This window comes from Calonectris borealis, chromosome 4, assembly GCF_964195595.1.
Source record: "Calonectris borealis chromosome 4, bCalBor7.hap1.2, whole genome shotgun sequence".
NCBI lineage: Eukaryota > Metazoa > Chordata > Aves > Procellariiformes > Procellariidae > Calonectris > Calonectris borealis.
Genome location: NC_134315.1, coordinates 70,774,387 through 70,795,548, shown reverse-complemented (window position 1 = coordinate 70,795,548; position 21,162 = coordinate 70,774,387). Strand labels below are relative to the sequence as shown.

At 39.0% G+C, this 21,162-nt stretch overlaps 1 protein-coding gene across 4 annotated transcripts in view; it reads right to left on the bottom strand.

Annotated features, from left to right (window-relative positions):
• INPP4B (inositol polyphosphate-4-phosphatase type II B) overlaps positions 1 to 21,162 on the bottom strand; it is a 294,823-nt gene that overhangs the window by 109,278 nt on the left and 164,383 nt on the right. For 3 of the 4 annotated variants that reach the window (XM_075150076.1, XM_075150077.1, XM_075150075.1), the window contains exons 10-12: positions 11,180 to 11,291; positions 8,680 to 8,752; positions 2,319 to 2,466 (exon numbers count right to left, since the gene is read on the bottom strand). In XM_075150076.1, the coding sequence (XP_075006177.1) occupies positions 2,319 to 2,466; positions 8,680 to 8,752; positions 11,180 to 11,291 (333 nt within the window). Of the gene's footprint in view, positions 1 to 2,318; positions 2,467 to 8,679; positions 8,753 to 10,748; positions 10,860 to 11,179; positions 11,292 to 21,162 lie in introns of all 4 variants that reach the window. The other variant, XM_075150074.1, reaches the window with a different exon arrangement.

Genomic DNA, 21,162 nt, shown 5'->3' with positions numbered 1-21,162 from the left:
ACCATATAGCTCCTATTAAAACTTCTTCCAAGGAGGTTTGAAGGATAAAATCTTTAATGTATGCATATCTTTAAAAACATTGTTTCATGCTGGAAAACAAAGTTAAACATCCTTAAAGGTTACATATTTCAGAGTATCACGTCAGTAAATGAAAAAGTTTGGTTAACAATGAACACTGTAGTTTTATCAAGAGGTAAACAATCTTAAGAGCTATGAGAAAAGGGAATTTAAACTACAATTTAAAATACAATACTGAATGGGATTAACATTTTACTTGGATATTTTTAATAGGTAATTGCTTCAGACCTGACTGTATTGAAGCCAAAATAGGAATACAATGAAACAGGCTGAGGATGATAGGAAGTGGCCTCTGAGACAAAAATATTTATTCTTTATACTAACTGGGGAAAAAAGATGCAGAGAAGAATACTTCAGAAGAGAATGGCCTCAAGATGGTACAGTGTAAGTTTTGTATGAGTTCAAGAACTAACATAACAATAACCTCCTCCTAACATCGTTTTACTACTTTACAAATGTAAGGAGTCCACAAGAGCACACATCTTTGCAATTATTTCGAAAAGCAAAGCCCATACAAAGCTGATGCTCCAACCTACACGCTTATACAATGCTAGGTGACACAGAGGCCCCTGTTCCCACTAGTACTCTAACACAGGTTGTTGCTCCTCTTGGTTGGTCTTACCTCCTTCCCTCAGATAGATACAATCACTTTGTCTCTCTCCCTCTCATGCCCCTACTTTCTACTAGGCTTTCTACTTTCATTGGCAGTCAGGAAAATCAGAACCACTTGCCTCAATCTTTGAGCAACTTTTACTTCTCTTTCTTCCTCAAAGCTTTTCTTTATTTTGGTGAGTATTGAATAATCATTAAAAAAACCAAATCATGGTGATTCTTTACTATGACTTTATCCAAGGAGGTGAATGCTATAATATGAAATAACAGCAAGCGCTAGTACTTGCATTATGCTTTTGGTGAGAATAACACAGTAGTAGTAAAAGTGGTTAAAGTAATCCCCTTAACATTTAAAAGGCATTTACCCATGGGGCAAATGAAAATCTGGGAAGTGGATGAACTGTACAAGTCAGCATAATCTCTTTTTATTGCTTACTAAAAAAACCTTACACATTAGTATTCTCAAACAAGATCAGGCCATAAATGCTGAAACATTGTATTAAATGAATAAAATAAAGTATTATAACAATTCATATGATTTTTATAACCCATCATCACCATGCATAAGCATGTATCAGTCCATTGACTTTATTAAAAGCAAGATTCTGCTCTCCCACATGCTGTTCTATTGGCATAAAAAGATCATACAGAAGCAGCAGATGGGGTGAATAAAAAAGAAAAGAAGCTCCTATTGCAGGACAAACCACTGTAAACAACCTCTGATGGAGGCAGTTGCCTGAAAGTGCACAGGATGGCTTTGGGATGCAGCGCTAGCTCACAGTGTTACTCTTATACATGAGACCAGGTGTCCACCTATGTGTGAGGCAACTTTCAGGGGGAAAGAGGCAATATCTCCTTCTACACCATCCGTTATCACTGGAAAAAGAAGGTGTGCTTTCAGGGAAGCCCGGGACTGCTTGAAATGTTGCTTTTTTCCACAGTTGTATCAGCACAACTTACAAGTATTCAAGGACAGGTTGCCAGTTTAGTCCCTGCAGTGGGAATTTGGACATACAAAGGACGTTGGGACACTTGTGCTCCCTATCCTCTTTCTTCCCAGGCATACATATTGTAATGATCCTCAGATGTCCCTCCTGGTTACAAGACGAAACATGAACAAAAGTTTCAAACTTACATTACTTTGGTATCCTTTTCTTATGCCAACTAATTTACATTAGTGAGGAATGTGATTTATATTCTCATTGCTCTTCGATTAACGACAAACACGTTGCTTGCATGTTTGTCTGTTACATTAGCACTGCCCAGACACAAAGCCAAACACACTACAATGTAGTTCAGACCCTTGTCATGTGTTGTTTCTTTATAAAATGTTAACTTTTCAGAATATTTATATTGTTTATATTGTTAACCCAATCTTGATGCTTACACATTTAAAGTCATGACCGCATTCTAACACAGTTCATTGCTCAGAACTTACGAAGTCACTGGAGTCTTAAAAATTCTGAGCAATCAATTCTGTTGTTCAGTTACAGCTGTAAATTCTCAGCAGACAAAAAGATCGCTATATTTTGCCTATTTCATACTACAAATCGGTATTTTTAGCTCATCACTTACATTTACAGAAAAATAAAATTTAGTATTTACTATTGCTACTTCTTCTTCCTTACCTTCTCATATCCTCCTTTATGTGCAGATTGATCAGTTCTTTAGGAACATGGAAGGAGAGGGTGGTCTCGGCCATCTGTTCTCGGATCCGCATCCACTTGTTGTCAGAAGTAGGGAATCTATATAACTTACAAATCGGGTTTTTTAACACTGCAGAGAGGAAAAATTATATCATTGCATTACTGTGGTTATATGACTCTTTGAAAATTTATGACAACAATTTCATCCAAAAATAATACATTATTCCCCCCCCTTGCTTCCAGAATTAATTTTAGACATTAAATTTTTATTTAATTTATTATAGCAGCATGTGGAGGACAAAATATTACTAGTGCAGTAGATAAATCACATTTTACCCGCACAGTAGGTATCCTGTGAATTTAGGATTTCAGTATGGTGAGAATGTAAATTATGCTCTCTATTCTTACACTTAAGATACAGTTAGGAAAAATGGAATGCACAAATAAACAATGAACTCACATACAGTCAACGCCATCACTTACCATCTAGAATCACTCACATTGCTAATAAATTTCATGGGACAAGTGAAACATGCCTCAGAGTTTACCTAAATCTGATGCATCTTCTCCATGATATGCACACACAGATCACAAATAGATGGTGTGCACCTACATTAAAGGGAACTTGACCATTGACAGAGTCAAGAGGACGCCATTTTAGAGTCAACTTGATCACTGACATGGTCAAGAGACTGCCACTACATAGAAATAAATACAACAATTCCGTAAGCATGTTACACACACTGTTCTCAGATCACTATTGTAACTTAACATAGGAAAATCACCTTACTCAGTGTCCTGGAAGGTTATGTTTAAAACCCACCATGTTACCATTCAGATCTTACAATGATGCTCTATAATAAAGGTGGGAAATTTCTATTCTCTCCCTTCTCTTAACTGATTTTCCAGAAAGAGGAAATGGGGAAAAAAACTGAGACAGAAAAGTTTTGTTTGACTACATTGATAACTTTTCTGGGAGACAAATGATTGTCATTTAACATATACATCCACTGCTTCCTAACTCAGAATGACTTTGGACAGCCATCCAAATCCTCCAACAGTACCTTTCTATCAGCCTTCTGGAAAAAGCTGCCTTAGAGCAGGCTCCCATTGATCTGCCTCGGAACAGTCTATAACTCAAAGGAATGCATTTCCCATGTGCGCTGCAAGGAAACTGTTGCTGTCAAAACGACGTCTACTAATAGAAATTTCAGCTTCACAACACACTGCCACCATTATTGCCTACGTAGGCTGATTTATAGAGAATGAAAAACACAGACCAAGTTACCGAAGATACAAAAACTGTCTTGTCGATCTAATCAAACTGGTTTTTAACAGAAGTTCTTTAGGAAAGGCCTAAAACAAGACCACAGATTCAAAGATATCTGTAATAAAACAGTTGTCGGCAACTCATAAAGGAAGGAATGTTGTAAGCAATCATGCTTAAGTCATTGCAGATGTATTGCTTTCTATTCCCATCACTCTATCGAGATCTCTTTAATCATTAGTCTTCGATGAGAAACTGGAAGCCTTTTTAGAGTCATTTTGACTTTATTTATTAGTGATTTTACTTACAAAAACGAAATTCTAACTTACTGTTATGAAATAAGCCTAACAGATGCTTGATAGCTATGGCATATGAATAACAGCAATTTTTGTTTACTACTAACAGTCAAAACACCTCAATGTTCAAGCATCTTTACACACATTTTACAGCTTGAGAATCCTCACCACACAGATTTAATTATTGTCCACTACAAAAAAAGCATCTCCAAGTCCTGTGCCTATGATCAACTTACACCCAGTGTCTGGGCTTTATTATATTACTTGATTAAAATATGCTATAATGCTTTCCTATTTTCCTCCTCTTTTGCTGAGATTCTTCTAATTAATGAAACCAGTTTTGTCAATAATATTGACAGCCTCTGTCAATCCACAAAGTAGATATATGGCACCGATCATCTTCCATTAACAAGACAGGGAATGACAATCTTCAGATGTCAGGGAGAGCTCAAGAAACGAAGGGCTAAACAGAAATCTGCCAAAACAGAGGATAATTTTGGGTTGTTTTTTGTTTTGTTTTTGGTTTTGTTTTGGTTTTGGTTTTGTTGTTGTTTGGTGGTTTTGTTTTTTTTTTTGGTAGTGCCACCTCTTCACTGGGAAGCAGGCTGATACTTTTTACCAGGACATTTCAAATGATGATGCCTCAGACAGAAAAGGCTCTTTTCTCTATTTTACCTTTCTATATCTACTTCCTAAGAAGTTATCAAAGGATGTTTTTCAAAGAATAGCCCCTAAATTTGCACTCAGAATCTATTACATTCAAAAATTCACATTTGTCTGTGAGAACCTAATGCACATACGTAGCTCCACAATCTCTTTCCTCCCATCTCCCCACTATCACCACCACCATCACGGGAAAAAACCAAAACCAAACAAAAAATCCAGCATGATAGCAAGGGAGACTAGGAATGACTTTGAAAATATGGATTGAAGTTGCGACTTTTATCATTGTTAGAATTACTGAATTACTCTTCAGGTACTACCTCCGAGTCTGAATTTTCAGATGGGAATAATCTCAAGTGTGTTGCAAGTTTTAAAAAATAGCCAAAACATCTCTCCATGGGTTTATGAAAAAAATTTCATTTACAAACTCAGAAAAAAGCCTGGGAATTTTGTTTTCACATGGAATCCAAATAATTCCCTTTTGCAGTATTGCTAAAGCTTGAGATTGTCAATAAGAGCTGCACAATACTTTATGTTTTTCTTACAAACACAACTACTGAAGTCATGTGATTCCATAAAAATCTCAGATGTATTTTCCTTTCCAATTACAACAATAATTGCTTTCTAATTACAAGTTGTCTAAAAAAGAAATCCAGAAGGCATGTAAAACCACCCAAACAGTAAGAATGGCAAGACTAGATTTGGCTTTTATAAAAAGTAGTTCTTAAAATGAGTGAAAGTTTCATAAAGGTAATCCTTCCTGTATTTAGACAGTGACCATGAAACGGCACTAAAAAAAAAAAAACAAATCCAGATCAACTGCAGTGGTTAGAAAGAGAAAAAAACTATTTTAAAAGTCTTTCTCTATAGCATGAAGCCTAAAAGTCAATGCCATATATTTAAGCATCCATATTTTTGGACATTCTCATTTTTAAATTTAAAGATCTCTGTGTTTTTTATTCCACGCGATATCCTTCACACTGCTTCCCCTGCAAGTAAAATAAAAAATTAATAAAAGATTGAATACTCTGTTTTCATTTTTGTTCCCTATCGAACATAGACCAAAGCATACTGCTGCCATATACTAATTTACAAACAGTGTTTCCATTTATATCTTCCTTTGTAGGGTAGGTGTATTATGCATACCATCTCAGGAAGAATAATTTCAGCTTTCTTAATTTTTGCTTAATTTCAATTACTTTTTTTCTCTTTTTTATTGTAAAGCACAATATGTTTACATGCAAACAATTGGCAAACTCTCCAGTGTTGTAAATAAATAACTGAATTTTGAGACATATAAATTCAATCTCTGGGGGTATAAATGGAATAGTGATAAGCCTCTGTGAAATATGATACTCATTCCCACTCACTCAATAAGTGCCTCATAACTCACTTGAGGGCTGCGAGTTCCTTATATTAAGATTTAAATTTCCGAAGAATGCCAATGTGCATCTTTGCCTACAGGCTTAAAGATTCACATAGGGGTATTTTTTCAGTTTCATAGTTTTGAAGGCCTGATAAACAACATGAGACAGAAAGAACCAGAAATCTTTACAACAGTATACACATGTCCTAAATACATACGTATATGGAATATATACCACACTGTAGATAGTTCTGTATGTACACAGCAGGGAAAGTAGTACAGGCAATGTTATCAGGTTGCCTGTAATATACTTCTACCACATGGCAGAAGGAACCAAATGGTTCCTTTCCCTTCAGTCCTTGTTTTTGATTGCCTCTAATTTTGCCACACTGAAATTTGTCTGGCGTAAACTGATTTTTTTTTTTAATTTTCAGTTAAGATGGTCCAGCTGCACAGAATGAGGCCAGAAATCTGCAACAGAAAGTTCTGTGCTTTATAGACTTGAATTCTGTCAGTAAATCTTTTGGAGAGATGTGCATTTCACCATATCCATGGCAATCCACCCAGATCTAATAATGACATACGCCTTGGGAGAGAAATCCCACTATGTAAAAACTCAAAACTTGAACTTAACGCCTCATACGAGCACCAAGGGTCTACCTTCATTGAAAATTCTTGCATCCTTCCCAGCTTCCAATACCAACAGAACCGTGCATGTCATTCGTACAGAGCAGATGAATACATTTTTGGGCAGAGCTGGTGTGTGGTACAATACGCTTAAGGGCAGCACTGGTACCCACATGAGAAAAACAGTCCCCAAGGCAACACAGAGAGCTTTGACCCACATGAAGCCCAGTCATGGAGGCAGGCTGGGGAAGAAATCTGACTGGTTAGGCAAAGAGGCTGAGAGTATAAAAGGAGAGCTAAAATTTTCCTAGAAAAGAAATTGGGAATTCAATGAAAAGGATGGGGCTGACAAAACCTGGAACTGGTGCCAGGTGTCAGCAGGGAAGTGGAGGCAATGCTGGGGTGAGAAGAGGAAGTCACAAGTCCAGGAAACAGACTGAAGAATAAGTATTTATTAGAACGAACTTCCCGTGACTGAAAACTCTTTCCAATATCCTGCCTGCTGTCATTTCTTGTATATGCATCTGCAGTTCTGCTCTTTCACCTCAACTCTTTTCAAAAACAAAAAATGACAAAAAAAACTCCATGATATGTTTGACTTTATAAACCTTAGCAATGTTGGGTAGTGTGGGGGTTTCGGTTTTATGTTGTGTGCTTGTAAATGAGAGCAATAAATGCAGAAGTGTTAAGTGCTGTCTAGACATACTGTAGAATCCTGTGCAAATACTCAAAGTGATCTAAACTTCATTATTCATAAAACTGACATCTGCCTTGGAAGTTCCAACAGTTCCAACAAAGTACATTCCCCAAATTACAGCATTTCCCCATCCCCAAAAACCCAACAAAAAACTCCAATCAAACCCACCCAATGGAGGCAGCAAATTGAAAAAAAATCAGTTGTGAATCAGTAACATTTTCTCTGAACAGAAACGTCATTTCTTTAAGACCCACTTATCTGGGTAACATACAGAATCAGAATCAAGGAAGGCTGCCCTGAGTTAGACCAAATCGTTCAACCGGCTCTGTATCTTGTCTCCAAGAAGAACCATAAATAGATACCCAGAGATGCAAGATACTCTCCCCGCCTCCAGCTATTTTCAGTTCAGGTATTTGCGGAGCCAGATGTAGTTCCTGTGCATTTAGTAATTCTCAATGAGTATCCTTTCTACAAACATATCTAGTCTCACATTGAACCAATGAAAAGAAATGGCTATTCTGAAGAAAAAAATTTTTCCCTGCTTCTGATCTAGTCTCAACAAATCACAGCATTCATACATACACGTAAAAACCTATTTTTTGGAGGTTTCTAGTGCTTCCTTCAGACTGCAAAGCTAGTCTAATAAGTCTCCTATCGTATCAGTGAAGTCATACAAAAAAGTTTCAGTAAAGGTTTTTAACGGTTTCAAAACTTCAGTAACATTTCTCTTCAATTGTATGCAGCAAATACACAGGATTCTTGACAGCGCTGTGGTTTCAGATGACCCATATAACTTATTTGTGACATTGTTACGGCAGAGTAATGGAGATTCATAAACTTGGGCTAATAAAACTTTTATGGTGCAGCATATCAGCATGCAATATTTCTCAATATAATGAAAGAGCAATAGATCTATTCAACACTGTACACTCAAGCCCAGAGTTGACCTAGAATTGAGAATGCCTTGCCAACAGCTTTCTTCATTTTAGGACATATAGCTTCCAGATCAAACTGAAATGGCCACTTCATCAGTTATGAGAGAGATTAATTCTCCAGGGTATGCAGTTGCAAATAATGCATAATTACTTTAATAGAATGTCATGCAATGACATGACAAAAACTTATGAGGCCAATTCCATGCCCGCTGAAGTCACTGTTCAATGATTTTCAAGACTGTCAGTAAAGATGTAGGAGTGGGAGATTTTAGCAGTGTTTCAGAAAGCATAATTGACATTTCTGAAAGTTTTCCTCACGTTTCTCAGTAAAATGATACTGTCAAATACATATAAAACATTAAAATATTAAACTTAAACGTTTGTGCATCATTCGAAGAGCCATTTAAGAGCTCTGCCCCAAATCTTTGTGATTTCTTCAGGATCCGATAGAGTGTTGCAACAGTCATCTTTTATGGATGTTAGAATACTCACCTGCATTTAATGAAGGCAAGTTGTCTTTACCACTTATGCCTTCAGTGGCTGTACATTCACGAACCAATGCACACTACAAAAGAAATGCAACCACAGATGTAACACATTCAGGTGTTACAAGGAAATTCATAGCAGTTTCTAAATGGCAGACTGAAAAACATCACTAATAATATAACTTCCCAACCCTTAATTATGATTTACATTTTTATCTTTATATTTCTGTTCCAATATACTGTAACACAATCAGAATTATAGCAGAGAAAATGGCAAAATATGATCAGCTATTCCATAATAAACCAGGTTTCCTATCAATGCAATGGCAGAAGTTAAAATCATTTTTGACAAGTTCTGTGCTTTCAGAGAGGTTTCTTTTGACATGCACAGCGTCAGAAAGCACTCCATGAATTTTTAAACAAGGGAAAAGCAGGAACCACAGAAAGTCTTTAAAATGTGCTCTCGGTTTGTGATTAAAGTCATTTGTTATACAAGCGAATTGGAAGATTTCTTTGATAAGATTAGTGTACAAAATAAAAGTAAAAAAAGTTTATGGAAAAATCAACTGGTGTAAACCTATGTTAAATATACTAGGATGTATATTTTAATGCTCCTCCTCCTTCCAGTCAGAAAAAAAAAAAACAGATAGCCTCTAAAGGTGATAGGGAGCTCTATTCCCAGGGCTTCCCCAGTTTCTAGATGTTCTGTTGCAGAGCTCAAAGCAAAGAGCAAGACATGATGTACTCTCTAGCAGTTGATATCTCAGACTGAATTTAACTATCACCTTACTCTTCCATAAGGAATTTCCTGCACATAGTTTATCTAATGAGTTAGCAAACCTAATTCAGAACTTACTTCTTTGAAGTAATTCAATAACTCTACATTCTTACAATTACATCCTCACTATGAACACATAAACTAAGACTCCATGATGCAACTAATCCATAAAAACTAAGGACTCCTTTAAAGACCACAGAAAATACAGCTGTCACAAGGTTGGTCTTTCTTGACAAGTATTAGAACCCCCTAGAAAGATGCTATTAAAGCCTTCTGGCTCCCCCAAGCTCATTAATTACATCTCAAATAATTGTGAGAAATATCGTTCCACATTTTGAAATGGAAGAAAAGCAAAATGGAAGAGAAGGCTGAAAAAACAGTTCATGTTGCATATCTCGTGGAAGTTTTGTAGTACAAAACCAGAAAGACTTCACAGCATTTGTTGGCTTCTTTGGAACTGGTCCCACTGGTCCATTGTTTTAAAAGGGCGTTGAGGTCCTTTGAGAAGAATGGTGAAAAAAGAAGTGTAAAATCTATCCTCAGAGTTTGGCCCAAAAGCAGACTGTTTTGGTTGAGCAGAAAACATATTCAGAACAACGCCCTTTTCTCCAAAAATATATTCTTATATGTTACTTCCAAACAAAAAAAAACCGCAGTCCTTAATTTTACATCCCCTGTAGCATTATCTAAAGTTACTTTTTTTTTTTTTTTTAAATGAAAAGCAGAATACACCATAGTGTATAGCACTACACCATAGCATTAGGCTGCAAAAACTCCGTCAGTGAGAATGAGGCTGCAGAGGCAGAGACACCAGGAGAAGGCAACTCTGTACAGGTATGTTAGTTGCCATCAAATAGGGACCCAGTTAAAGAGACCTTTTTATTAACTGCAAATGATTCAAACCCTGATTTCCTCATTCTGAGCAGTCATTTCTGCATCTCTCCCAAGCCCAAACCTCTTGTCATGATAGACAGCCCATCCGTTCCACCCTCCCTCCTTTGGTTCTCCATTCCTCTCAAATCCACTCCTCCCATATCCTCCCCAGGCTCCACCGCTTTTGCCTGCAACAACCTGCCTACTTAAGAGCATTTTTGCTCTTTCTGAGCCCTTCTGTCCTTCCTTTTGTCCCACATGATGAGCACCCCAACTGAGAATCCCTACATACACCCTCTGGTCAACACTGCCCTACGCTAGCACTCCGAGGCACCATCGCTGCGCCATCCCTCCCGTTGATTTTCCCCACCACTGTGTGCTCCCATGAAATGCAGCTGAACCTGCCCCTTTGCAAGGGGATTCACCTCTTCTTTGGCTTGCCTGTCTGTCATTCTTCCCAGGTTTTCAGTATTGTGGGCACAGGTTGCACATAAAAATCCACGTGAACAGGACTTCAAGGGCAGAAAACAGAGGAACTGTCCAAGGGAAAAAGAAGTCAGATTTATGGCGACTCTATGGACAGTTTTTTTGATCAGGAGTGATTAAATATGGTCAGTTGAGGTCAAAATCAGCTCTTTTTTTCCTAAAGAAGGGGAGGAACTAGGAAATTCAGGATAGAGTATTACTCTGTACATTTTCATGAAAAACGATTTTTATTTTAGGGATATTAACTGTACATAGTACTTTATTCCAGAAATTTTTGGTTAAGCACTTAACCCAATTTGGAATTAGTAATTTAGGCATTTGGTACAGCTGATCATTCTAATTAACTTTGTGCAATGAACTGAGTTTCTACCTTTTGATCCTGGGCGTCTGATGTGATGTGGTCCGTTTCCCCATCCTCTAGCTCTCCCATCTTCACAAGATTGACTTCAATGGTACCAACCGTCTTTCCACCATCAGAAGTCCTGGAAAAAAACCCCATGACATTTGGTCATCTGCAGCATTGCATTCTTTCAGTAAAAATATTTTCAGTAAACCTTTAGTCCCCTCTCCATTCTGTATAGCTGCAGTCACCTGTATTGAACTCATTATTTACAATCATAAAGCAAATGTTAACAATAAGGCATATTGGATTTTCTCCAAATTCTTTATAGCAATGGAAGTTTTAGCATGAAACTGAGGATGGGTAAGCGCTATAAATGGTGGAAGAACCCACGAACATTGCCAAGTTTTCATTCTAGACATTATTCTGCCCGTGGACTGACAGAGAAAGGGCTGTAACATGTTGCACCAATACCCCACTTACAACCTGCAATCTCACTGCACGGTACACTGCTTTGTTCCCTAATGTAATCTGCGAAGAAAGGTCATGCTCAGGATATTAATAAGCCTCCTGCTAAACCGAAATAATGAAACTAATCTGAATATCACTTTTCCTTTTGTAGTCCCTCCGTAGAGTAATTGTTCAGAATCAGTCCCATTTCTTTAACTATATGGGAGAAGATAATATAGTTCCAGGTGAATACCTTTATTATCATCTCCACAAATAGTTTACTTCCAATCAGGCAAAAATAAATAGCAATTCAGATTTACATCTCCAAATAAAGAGTACTGCTCACTACCTTTTGGAAGAAACAAGGGTTTAAACTCCAAAAAGATTCTGAATTCAGCTTTCCCTGGTAGTAAAACACCGAGGCTAACGGCACAGTCTATCTCCCCTGGCTTATTCTGAACAGCTGGGTTTTAGGAAAGGAAGGAAAGTAGAGTAACAGATCATTTAATAATAATAATGAGGAAAGTATAACAACAGCCACCAAGCAAAAAATTGGCAAAAGGAAATGACAGGAATAAGGTTAGCAGAACTGCAAAAGGACAGAGAGGAAGAAGAATGAAAACAAATAGGTTTGGGGCAATACTGCGTATAACCTCAGAAGTGAAGATGAAAAGCGATGAAGCAGGACAAAGGAATACATAGAAGAGGGACTAGAGGGCTGGCAATAAAAAAGAAAAAAAGACTTTCAGAAACAGTAATATTAGAAAAAAGTGTTTCCATTAAAAACTGCCACATTCCTAGGGCAATCCTCGCTGCAGGAAAACATCAAAACACCCCTTCAACTCAGACACCCTTCCAGAAGTTCAAAAAATAGTCCTCACATTATATTAGTAAAGGAAGGAAAAATCGCCCAAACACCCTTCTCCTCATGTCACCAACCAGGAGAAAGACAGCGCTGGCCCGCTGCTATGCCCGCGAGCACGGCCCGGTGCTATGCAGAGGCATCCCTCCAGGCCGGCTCTGCCAGCCAATTCCCGCTCCAGCGCCGAGACCCCCGTGCAACACCGCGCCGACGCGCATTGTCTCCCGCCCTCAGGCAGGGCAGGCCCAGCTCAGCTTTGCCGTGCCGCCTTCTGCCATGGGCAGGCTTTCCCAGAGTGCTCACTCGTGCCCCGGGCGGGAGAACCCTCTCTCTGTGTTGAGCTCCCACAATTTTACATAATCTGTAGTTCTGCATGCGGTATAAGGCCTTAATTAAGTCAGAGCATGCCAACTCTTTACACTGACTAAAGGTAAGCACGCACCTTAGTCTTTGCAGGCACGGATACTTATTTATCATGCTAAATCAAAACTTCCATTTTTTTACAGTGAAGTCTCAAAATATAGCTATCCCCAAGCTTCAAATTTAAATAATTATTTTGGTTGCAAATCATTATGCTTTAATATGCGACTCAGTAGAATACACTCATCTTGCAACTGTACAAATTAAATACGTTCTTATATAAAACGTTGCAAAATACACATAATTCTTCATATTTTACATGTGTCACTACTTCATTTGCTCTAAGCCAAATCCATTACTGACAATAAAATAAAGGAACAATTAAAAATGAACCAATTCCAGATAGCCTTGCAATCAAAGAAGCCTACATTAATTAACAAAGTATACAAAAGAAAGAAAAGTAATGAGGAAGAAGGGTTCAATGTCCAAAGGGTGTTCATGAGTAAAAATACATAATAATTTGGAAATGCATGAGAACAACTTAAGTGTCTTCTGAATGAAGAACGTTCCCCTGAGTTGCTACAGCTTAGTGGTTTGACTCCATTTGTTTTCTCCTTTCTGTGTCAAACCAGCACGCAAACTAGGCTACCTCAGCAAATGGACTACAGCATGGCCAAGGAGAAAGGGAATACAACAGATAGTAGCAAATCACATATACTTAAAAATCAGAGGAAATGTGTTGCCATAAGACTGACAATTTTTCAGCTTAACGTGTCCCGATCAAAGTGGCAAGTAGATGACCTCGTTACCAGGCTGACTTAAATACGCAACAGCATTTTGCTGTTGTCCTGGTCTGAAAGGAAAAGGTTGCATTCACTTGACCTCCAGAAGTAAAATCCTACCCATTCTTTTTTCAGGGAACACATTTTTCTAAGGCCAAAGAGACCTGCAAGTTTGAGACTGAACTACATAAAACAGATCTGATTTAAAATTACATCAGGGTAAATTAAGAGTATAAACAAATGTTGAGAAAATGAACTGATACAAGCCAACGAGGCATGTTGCTCAAGTAAAATAAAATAGAAATGGAAATGCCAGTTACGCTTTCTCAGTCCTTGTCTCCCTTTCTTTAGAACACTAAATATTCCCCCTTGTTGCTGTTATTAGAGGCTTGGCCTCAGCACGGCAGTGAGCACTGCACTGCTTGCCTGCACCAGCAGCAATATGTATTTGGAAGCTTTCTCCATACAAGTTTAAAAAATATGTTTGACCTAATTTCACTTTATATCAATTTTTTCAATTATTTTCTTCTCAAAATAACTGCTGTTCTGGTCTAACACACATGTAATATTACAATCTGAAACATGCAGTATCTGCAAGGGAAGGTAATGCAACAGAATAAAACTAAACAGTGGGACTGTTGCCTTGTAGTTGTACTCCTTCCTCCATTCTTCTTATCTTTCCACATGGAAATATGAAAACACAATATAAAAACAAAAAACCCAAAATTTCTTTTGAATGCTACAGGCACACAAATCAACAAAAAGCTCTATAAATGTCCAGGGAGAAACCATCATTAGCTGTGTCAGACATTGTGAATTTAAAATACCACTGGTGCACGAGAGTCTTCAAACAACAGACATGGCACGCATTTAAAACTTTCAAGCAACATCATGAGATTAAAATTTCACTTGAAAGAAAATGAAAAGTGAGAAACAGGAAAAAAAAAGTGATGCAGCGGGAAAAATAAAAAAAGCCTAGCGATCACACTTAAATAAGATAAAAATCTATATTATTTTACTCTGCATTAACAGAAACAGTATTGCGCACACACACACGCACACATATATGTACACACTTCATGTCATTCGCCTGCGCCGACAGTAGGAGACAATCTCATACACACCCCCCGTTCAACAGAGCATCAGGAGAAGAATTAGTTAGTTTTAGGATACTTCATAATGCATTAGGATAGAATCAGCTTATTTGCTATAGTTTAATAAAGCTGAAAAGTGCACTCTGCACTCACCTGGTGCAGTGAAGACTGTCCCTGCACCAAATTGCTTACAGTCACGAGACCAGAGGTACTATAGACCCCCAGGACAAAGGATTACACCTTCACATTACACCTTGACAAACCTGCGTAGGGACAGTGGGGATGGGGAATACAGCAATAAGAATAAAAAAAGTGTGTGAACACGAAGAAGCCCATATATGGCTCAAACTCTAGCTGGCTTATGGAGTTGGAAACTGCTGGGGGTTTTTTAGCAGCCTGGGACAAGGAGCATCAATCGCCCGATACCTGTCCACAGAGCATCTGCATTTGGAATATGACCAATGAAAAGGAGACAAAGTGTTAGAAGAGTGATTTCTAAACCAGATTTAGAACCCAGTATCACAGGACGCAGGCTTCGGCAGCAAAGCTGGCAATGTTTCAGGCTATCCCTAACCGTTCAGTCCAACATGACTGCACGCTGCAGTGCTCACTCCACCTACCACAGCCATAATCCTGTGACAGTCCGCACTCACCTAAGCTGGGGTCACCAAGGACCCATCTTCTGATGAACCTCGTGGAGGTGATTCTGAGTGAAACAGTGTGTTTTGAACTTTAAAAAAAATACTTCTATCAGTGTTAAAAGCAACATTGTTGTTCTACTCGCTGAGCCAAACCGAGAGACTTTTGAAGCCATCATGAAATCTGCTCAGGTTTAAAACCACAATTACTTACTAATCATAGAATCGTTTAGGTTGGAAAAGACCTTTAAGAGCACCAAGTCCAACTGTAATGCTTCTAATACTAATTTAAAGTTTATTATACACATGGATTTCCTTACCATCCCAAGTCCTTAAGGATCACCCTCAAATGCGAGGGAAGGAGCTAGCCACCACCATCACAAGCATCAGGAATATGGGCCCACCTTAATACTTATGGCAATAAAAGGTCAACCCAGGCATCCAAGTGGCTTGCCAAGCCACTCTCCATCATTTACCAGCAGTCCTGGTTAACTGGGGAGGTCCCGGACGACCGGAGGCTTGCCAATGTGACGCCTATCTACAAGAAGGGCCAGAAGGAGGATCCAGGGAACTACAGGGCGGTCAGCCTGACCTCGGTGCCCGGGAAGATTATGGAGCAGTTCGTTTTGAGGGCACTCACAGGCCATGTCCGGGACAACCAGGGGATCAGGCCCAGCCAGCACAGGTTCATGGAAGGCAGGTCCTGCTTGACCAACCTGATCTCCTTCTATGACCAGGTGACCCGCCTCGTGGATGAGGGAAAGGCTGTGGATGTGGTCTACCTGGACTTCAGTAGAGCCTTTGACACTGTCTCCCACAGCATTCTCCTAGAGAAGCTGGTGGCTCACGGCCTAGACAGGTGCACTCTTTGCTGGGTAAAAAACTGGCTGGATGGCCGAGCCCAGAGAGTTGTGGTGAACGGAGTTAAATCCAGTTGGCGGCCGGTCACGAGCGGTGTTCCCCAGGGCTCAGTACTGGGGCCGGTCCTGTTCAATATCTTTATCAATGATCTGGATGAGGGGATCGAGTGCTCCCTCAGTAAGTTTGCAGACAACACCAAGCTGGGCGGGAGTGTTGATCTGCTCGAGGGTAGGAAGGCTCTGCAGAGGGACCTGGACAGGCTGGATCGATGGGCTGAGGCCAACTGTATGAGATTCAACAAAGCCAAGTGCCGGGTCCTGCACTTGGGCCACAACCCCATGCAACGCTACAGGCTTGGGGAAGAGTGGCTGGAAAGCTGCCCAGAGGAAAAGGACCTGGGGGTGCTGGTTGACAGCCGGCTGAACATGAGCCGGCAGTGTGCCCAGGTGGCCAAGAAGGCCAACGGCATCCTGGCCTGTATCAGAAATAGTGTGGCCAGCAGGAGCAGGGAGGTGATCGTGCCCCTGTACTCGGCACTGGTGAGGCCGCACCTTGAATACTGTGTTCAGTTTTGGGCCCCTCACTCCAAGAAGGACATGGAGGTGCTGGAGCGTGTCCAGAGAAGGGCAATGAAGCTGGTGAAGGGCCTGGAGCACAAGTCTGATGAGGAGCGGCTGAGGGAACTGGGGTTGTTTAGCCTGGAGAAGAGGAGGCTGAGGGGGGACCTCATCGCGCTCTACAACTACCTGAAAGGAGGTTGTAGCGAGGTGGGTGTTGGTCTCTTCTCCCAAGTGACTTGTGATAGGACGAGAGGAAATGGCCTCAAGTTGCGCCAGGGGAGGTTTAGACTGGACATTAGGAGAAATGTCTTTACTGAAAGAGTGGTCAGGCCTTGGAACAGGCTGCCCAGGGAAGTGGTTGAGTCACCATCCCTGGAAGTATTTAAAAAACGTGTAGATGAGGCACTTAGGGACATGGTTTAGTGGGCATGGTGGTGTTGGGTTGACAGTTGGACTCGACGATCTTCGAGGTTTTTTCCAACCATAATGATTCTATGATTCTATGATGCGTAGAGAAAGAAGGTAACAAGCTAGCGGTGGAAAAGAGGTGAGCTAGATGGACTGAGAATATCAGCCATTTGCCTCCAATGCTGTTTTCATCAAGTCTCATTGCTGCATGTTGAATATGCAAATTTAGGCCTGCTAATTGGTTCCCATGGCCATACCTTTCTTCAAAAAAAAAAAAAAAAAGAAATGTCTCAAGAACAGAAAGAAAGAGAGAAGCAGACTGTGTATTTGCATAACTGTGTTAATTATAAATGATGAAGTGAGTGACTGCCTGAAAAGCAAACTGCATGACTTTCAGTCTAGCAGGCAGCCCCTTTCTCCAATGCATAACACACAACAAATGCAATTAGTACAGACTAACACACAGATTGTCATAAAATAATTTTCTTCACTGACGCAATGTATTTTGAAATACGCAAGCACAAAACTGTTGTACTTGCATAGAAATGTTTATTCTGTGAATTCACAGTGGAGCCTATTGCAATCAATACCGTTTTTGAACAAGTCCACTGGTAAATAACATTCTGTTGCATTCTATGGTAAATAAACAAAGTTTTGTGCTGTTCAATTCCTTCTCAGTTTTCATGATTTCAATGTACTGTTGATTACCCTTCAATGTCAAAACAAGTTTCGCCTCAACTGTACGGGAGATTTTCCTAGCTTATAAAGCCAAGCCGTTGTTCACCTGCCACCTGTGGTGGATAACGTGACATGAAGCAGCCAAGAAACAATTCCAGGACGGAGACCAAGTACAACTAGTTGTAGGCAGACTTATACTGAATTTTAATAGCGAAAAGCAGCTAAATATATTGTATTTTATAGTCATCACTTGCCAAGGAAGTTATATGTACATAAATGACTGCAAAAATTAGTGTGCTGCTTTCAAATTCTCTCTAGTTAGTTAAGCATTGTGAACGTAACTACTATTGAAGCGCAGTTACGTGTCTTCTGGCCCACTGAACTACAAGGTGCTTGGGGGACAGTGTTAGGAGGGAAGGAAGTTGGGGGGACTTTCTTTAATGGAGTCTTGGACTGGAGTTATTTTTTTGAACTTTCCAAAAATAACTATGGTTTATCTCCTTTATTTAAAGGAAATAGATTCGGTCCGGCACAAGATTAAGGAAAATAAGACAGCTAAATAAAGCAGATTGATAGAAAAATATATTGTCCATGTGTAAAGAAAGTCTGTAGAATGCATGATTGACAGACATCCACAGGCACATTCTCTCAGATAATCTGTATAATTCATGCTTTTCCATCCTAGTTCTTGTTTTTGTATGGTTAGCTCCATCGCTATAAATTTCCTGCTTACAGGGGCAAAGGATCCGAGTGGTATTGATATTACCCTAGTTTCATATTGAAGTAGCCTGCTTACACTTCTGTACTGTCTACTAAGATGAGCATCTCAGACAGATGGACCTTATTTTTACAGAGAGCATAAAAAAGCACTATTATCTTTTTTCCTTCGCTGCTTCTTACATGTAACTTACTGGAAATCATACCAAAATCACCTAAGCTAAAGAGGACCTTCCTGGAAAAAGGGCAAACTACCACCCAGGGGAAGCAGCTAATGGAAGTAGTAATTGCTAGCCCTGTACAAAAAGCCATAGACCTTAACCAAGAAAAAAACCATATTATGCTGTTCTTAAAAGAAAGGCACGGCAAAAAGATCCTCCAAATTGAACTTAAAATGTAATTCAACTAAAAAAAAAAAAAATCAGTATTAATTACTAAAATACCAATCAGTATACCTAACTCTCATTTACAAAGAAAAAAGCATGTATGCTTGCTTTTTTTTAAAAAAAAAATTGGATACACTGTAACATATAGTCAATATTAAGAAATATTCTACTATTGAATATGGCTTTTGTTTTATTCAATAGCCTACTTTAGCCTGTTCATCATCACAACCCTATGAGAAAGCTGGAAGCAAGTGGCATTGCATTACAATTGCAAAATGAAACATCCAAATCTATAGAAGGCAGTTCTGTTTTTATAAATTCCACATTGGAAACTGCAATCCCAAGTCTCTAGCAACTAAATTCCTCTGCCAACATCAGTTTTGTACATTGTCAGCATTGAAGCAATTCTACAAATTGACCTGTTCAGGTTTTGATGATTAGATATAGGTGCACACATCTACAATAAACACTCAGTCATCAGTTTAGGGCACCTTTATACAGAAGAAAGGACAATCAAAATAACAACTTCTTTTGCAGACGTTTGTAACTTGCGTCCCTAATCACTATTAAGGCACAACGGCGGGGAGATAGAAAAAGCAGAGCACGGTTTGTCAACAGTGAGGAATTGTAGATGTATGCCAGCCCTCCACAAAATAACTGAGAAAAATACAGGAATATTCCTTTAAAAACACTTCCATAATATTACGTTGTACCTCAGAAAGACAATGGCAAGACATAATAACCAAAAAAAACAGTGAAAAGTAACCAGATTCTATAATTACACCAATATTTACAGGGCACACCACAGAGTTATTTCCGGATCCTTAAATCTCTACTTCAGATCTAACAAAGGAGTATCTCTAAATCACAGGCACTCCCTGGTAAACTCCCATCCAAAGTATATCAACAAGAATTAAATAGAATTGCATGCTCTGACACGGCCCTTGGTATATCCCCTCTCCTCCTGAGGGGTACTAATATAATAGAGCAATTAAAGGAAAGCAAGTTTAGATTACTAGACTGCTCTGGTTAAACTGCCATTGAAAAAATGTGGATTATTCCTACTGATTTTGTGCTGCTGAAGAGCCATAATCAGGAAACAATCCCATATTTAAAAGCTTAGGACTTTTTTCTTTTTTTTAAAAAAAAAAAAAATCCAACCAATTAAAACCTACCATTCAATGTATCTGCAAATTAATTTGAATTGGTATAATATTTGTCTTCCAGTGTTAGCTGCACAAAGAGGACATACAAATCTGAAAAGGCTTAGAGGTTCATCTGAAACTAACCTGGCAATCTGTCATCTCTTGCTTATTAGTTATCCATCTGAACTTTTTGTTTACAAATTAGATGGGTTAGATACAAAATATTTATTCTTTTCAAAGTTTCCTGAAGCTTTACATTCTGTCAATTATTATGGCACCTGTCAGAGGCATTCTTTCAGATCAAGTTTTCAATATGTCAGCCAGAGAGGCAAAGTTTGTCTCAAAGAACTTCAGACAACTTGAAATTCTGTAAGAACAGACTCTTACAAACACTAAGTTAGTATTTGTTTATCCAGCCATACATTTCCATAGAGAGTAGTCAGTTCACATTTTATCTGATCGGTTTTGTTTGTTAGACAACAGCTATCTGCTTGTTAGGCATGGCATTTTTTGTGTTTGGGAGAAATTAAAATCAAGGCATTTTGTTAACTTTGCCCTGTAAACTAAACACACATATGCAACTACTATTGTCATAATAGGAAGGCAGGTGCAGAAATAAAACCAAAATACTTCAAGAAGTTTCCGTTTCAAAAAAATGCAGTGTCCTCGACATAGTGACAGTACCACAACATCGCTGAATGGGTCGTAATTTGGGCCTTGAGCCAAATCACGGCTGGCTTCATGTCCACAGGATAAAGAATGTAAACCAACTTTTCTACAGCACCTATGTACAATATCACAGGCAGAACATATACCAGTGTCTCAGTTTTCCTACTCACAGCTTCTTTCCTCCCAAAATTTTGCCTATGCAGACACATGGCGCGTTTGGGTAGTTGCTCTGTGAAGCTAACCTGTACCTACCTGGCAATCTCAAATAAGCCTCCATTGTGCTTGCAAAAATCAGCTCAACAAAATCCCAGCACTATATAAAGTCCAACGAATTCATTCTGAAAATCACCACCTAACAGGTTTCCTTTAACCTTCAAAAAGCTTTGATTTGTATCTTGATTCA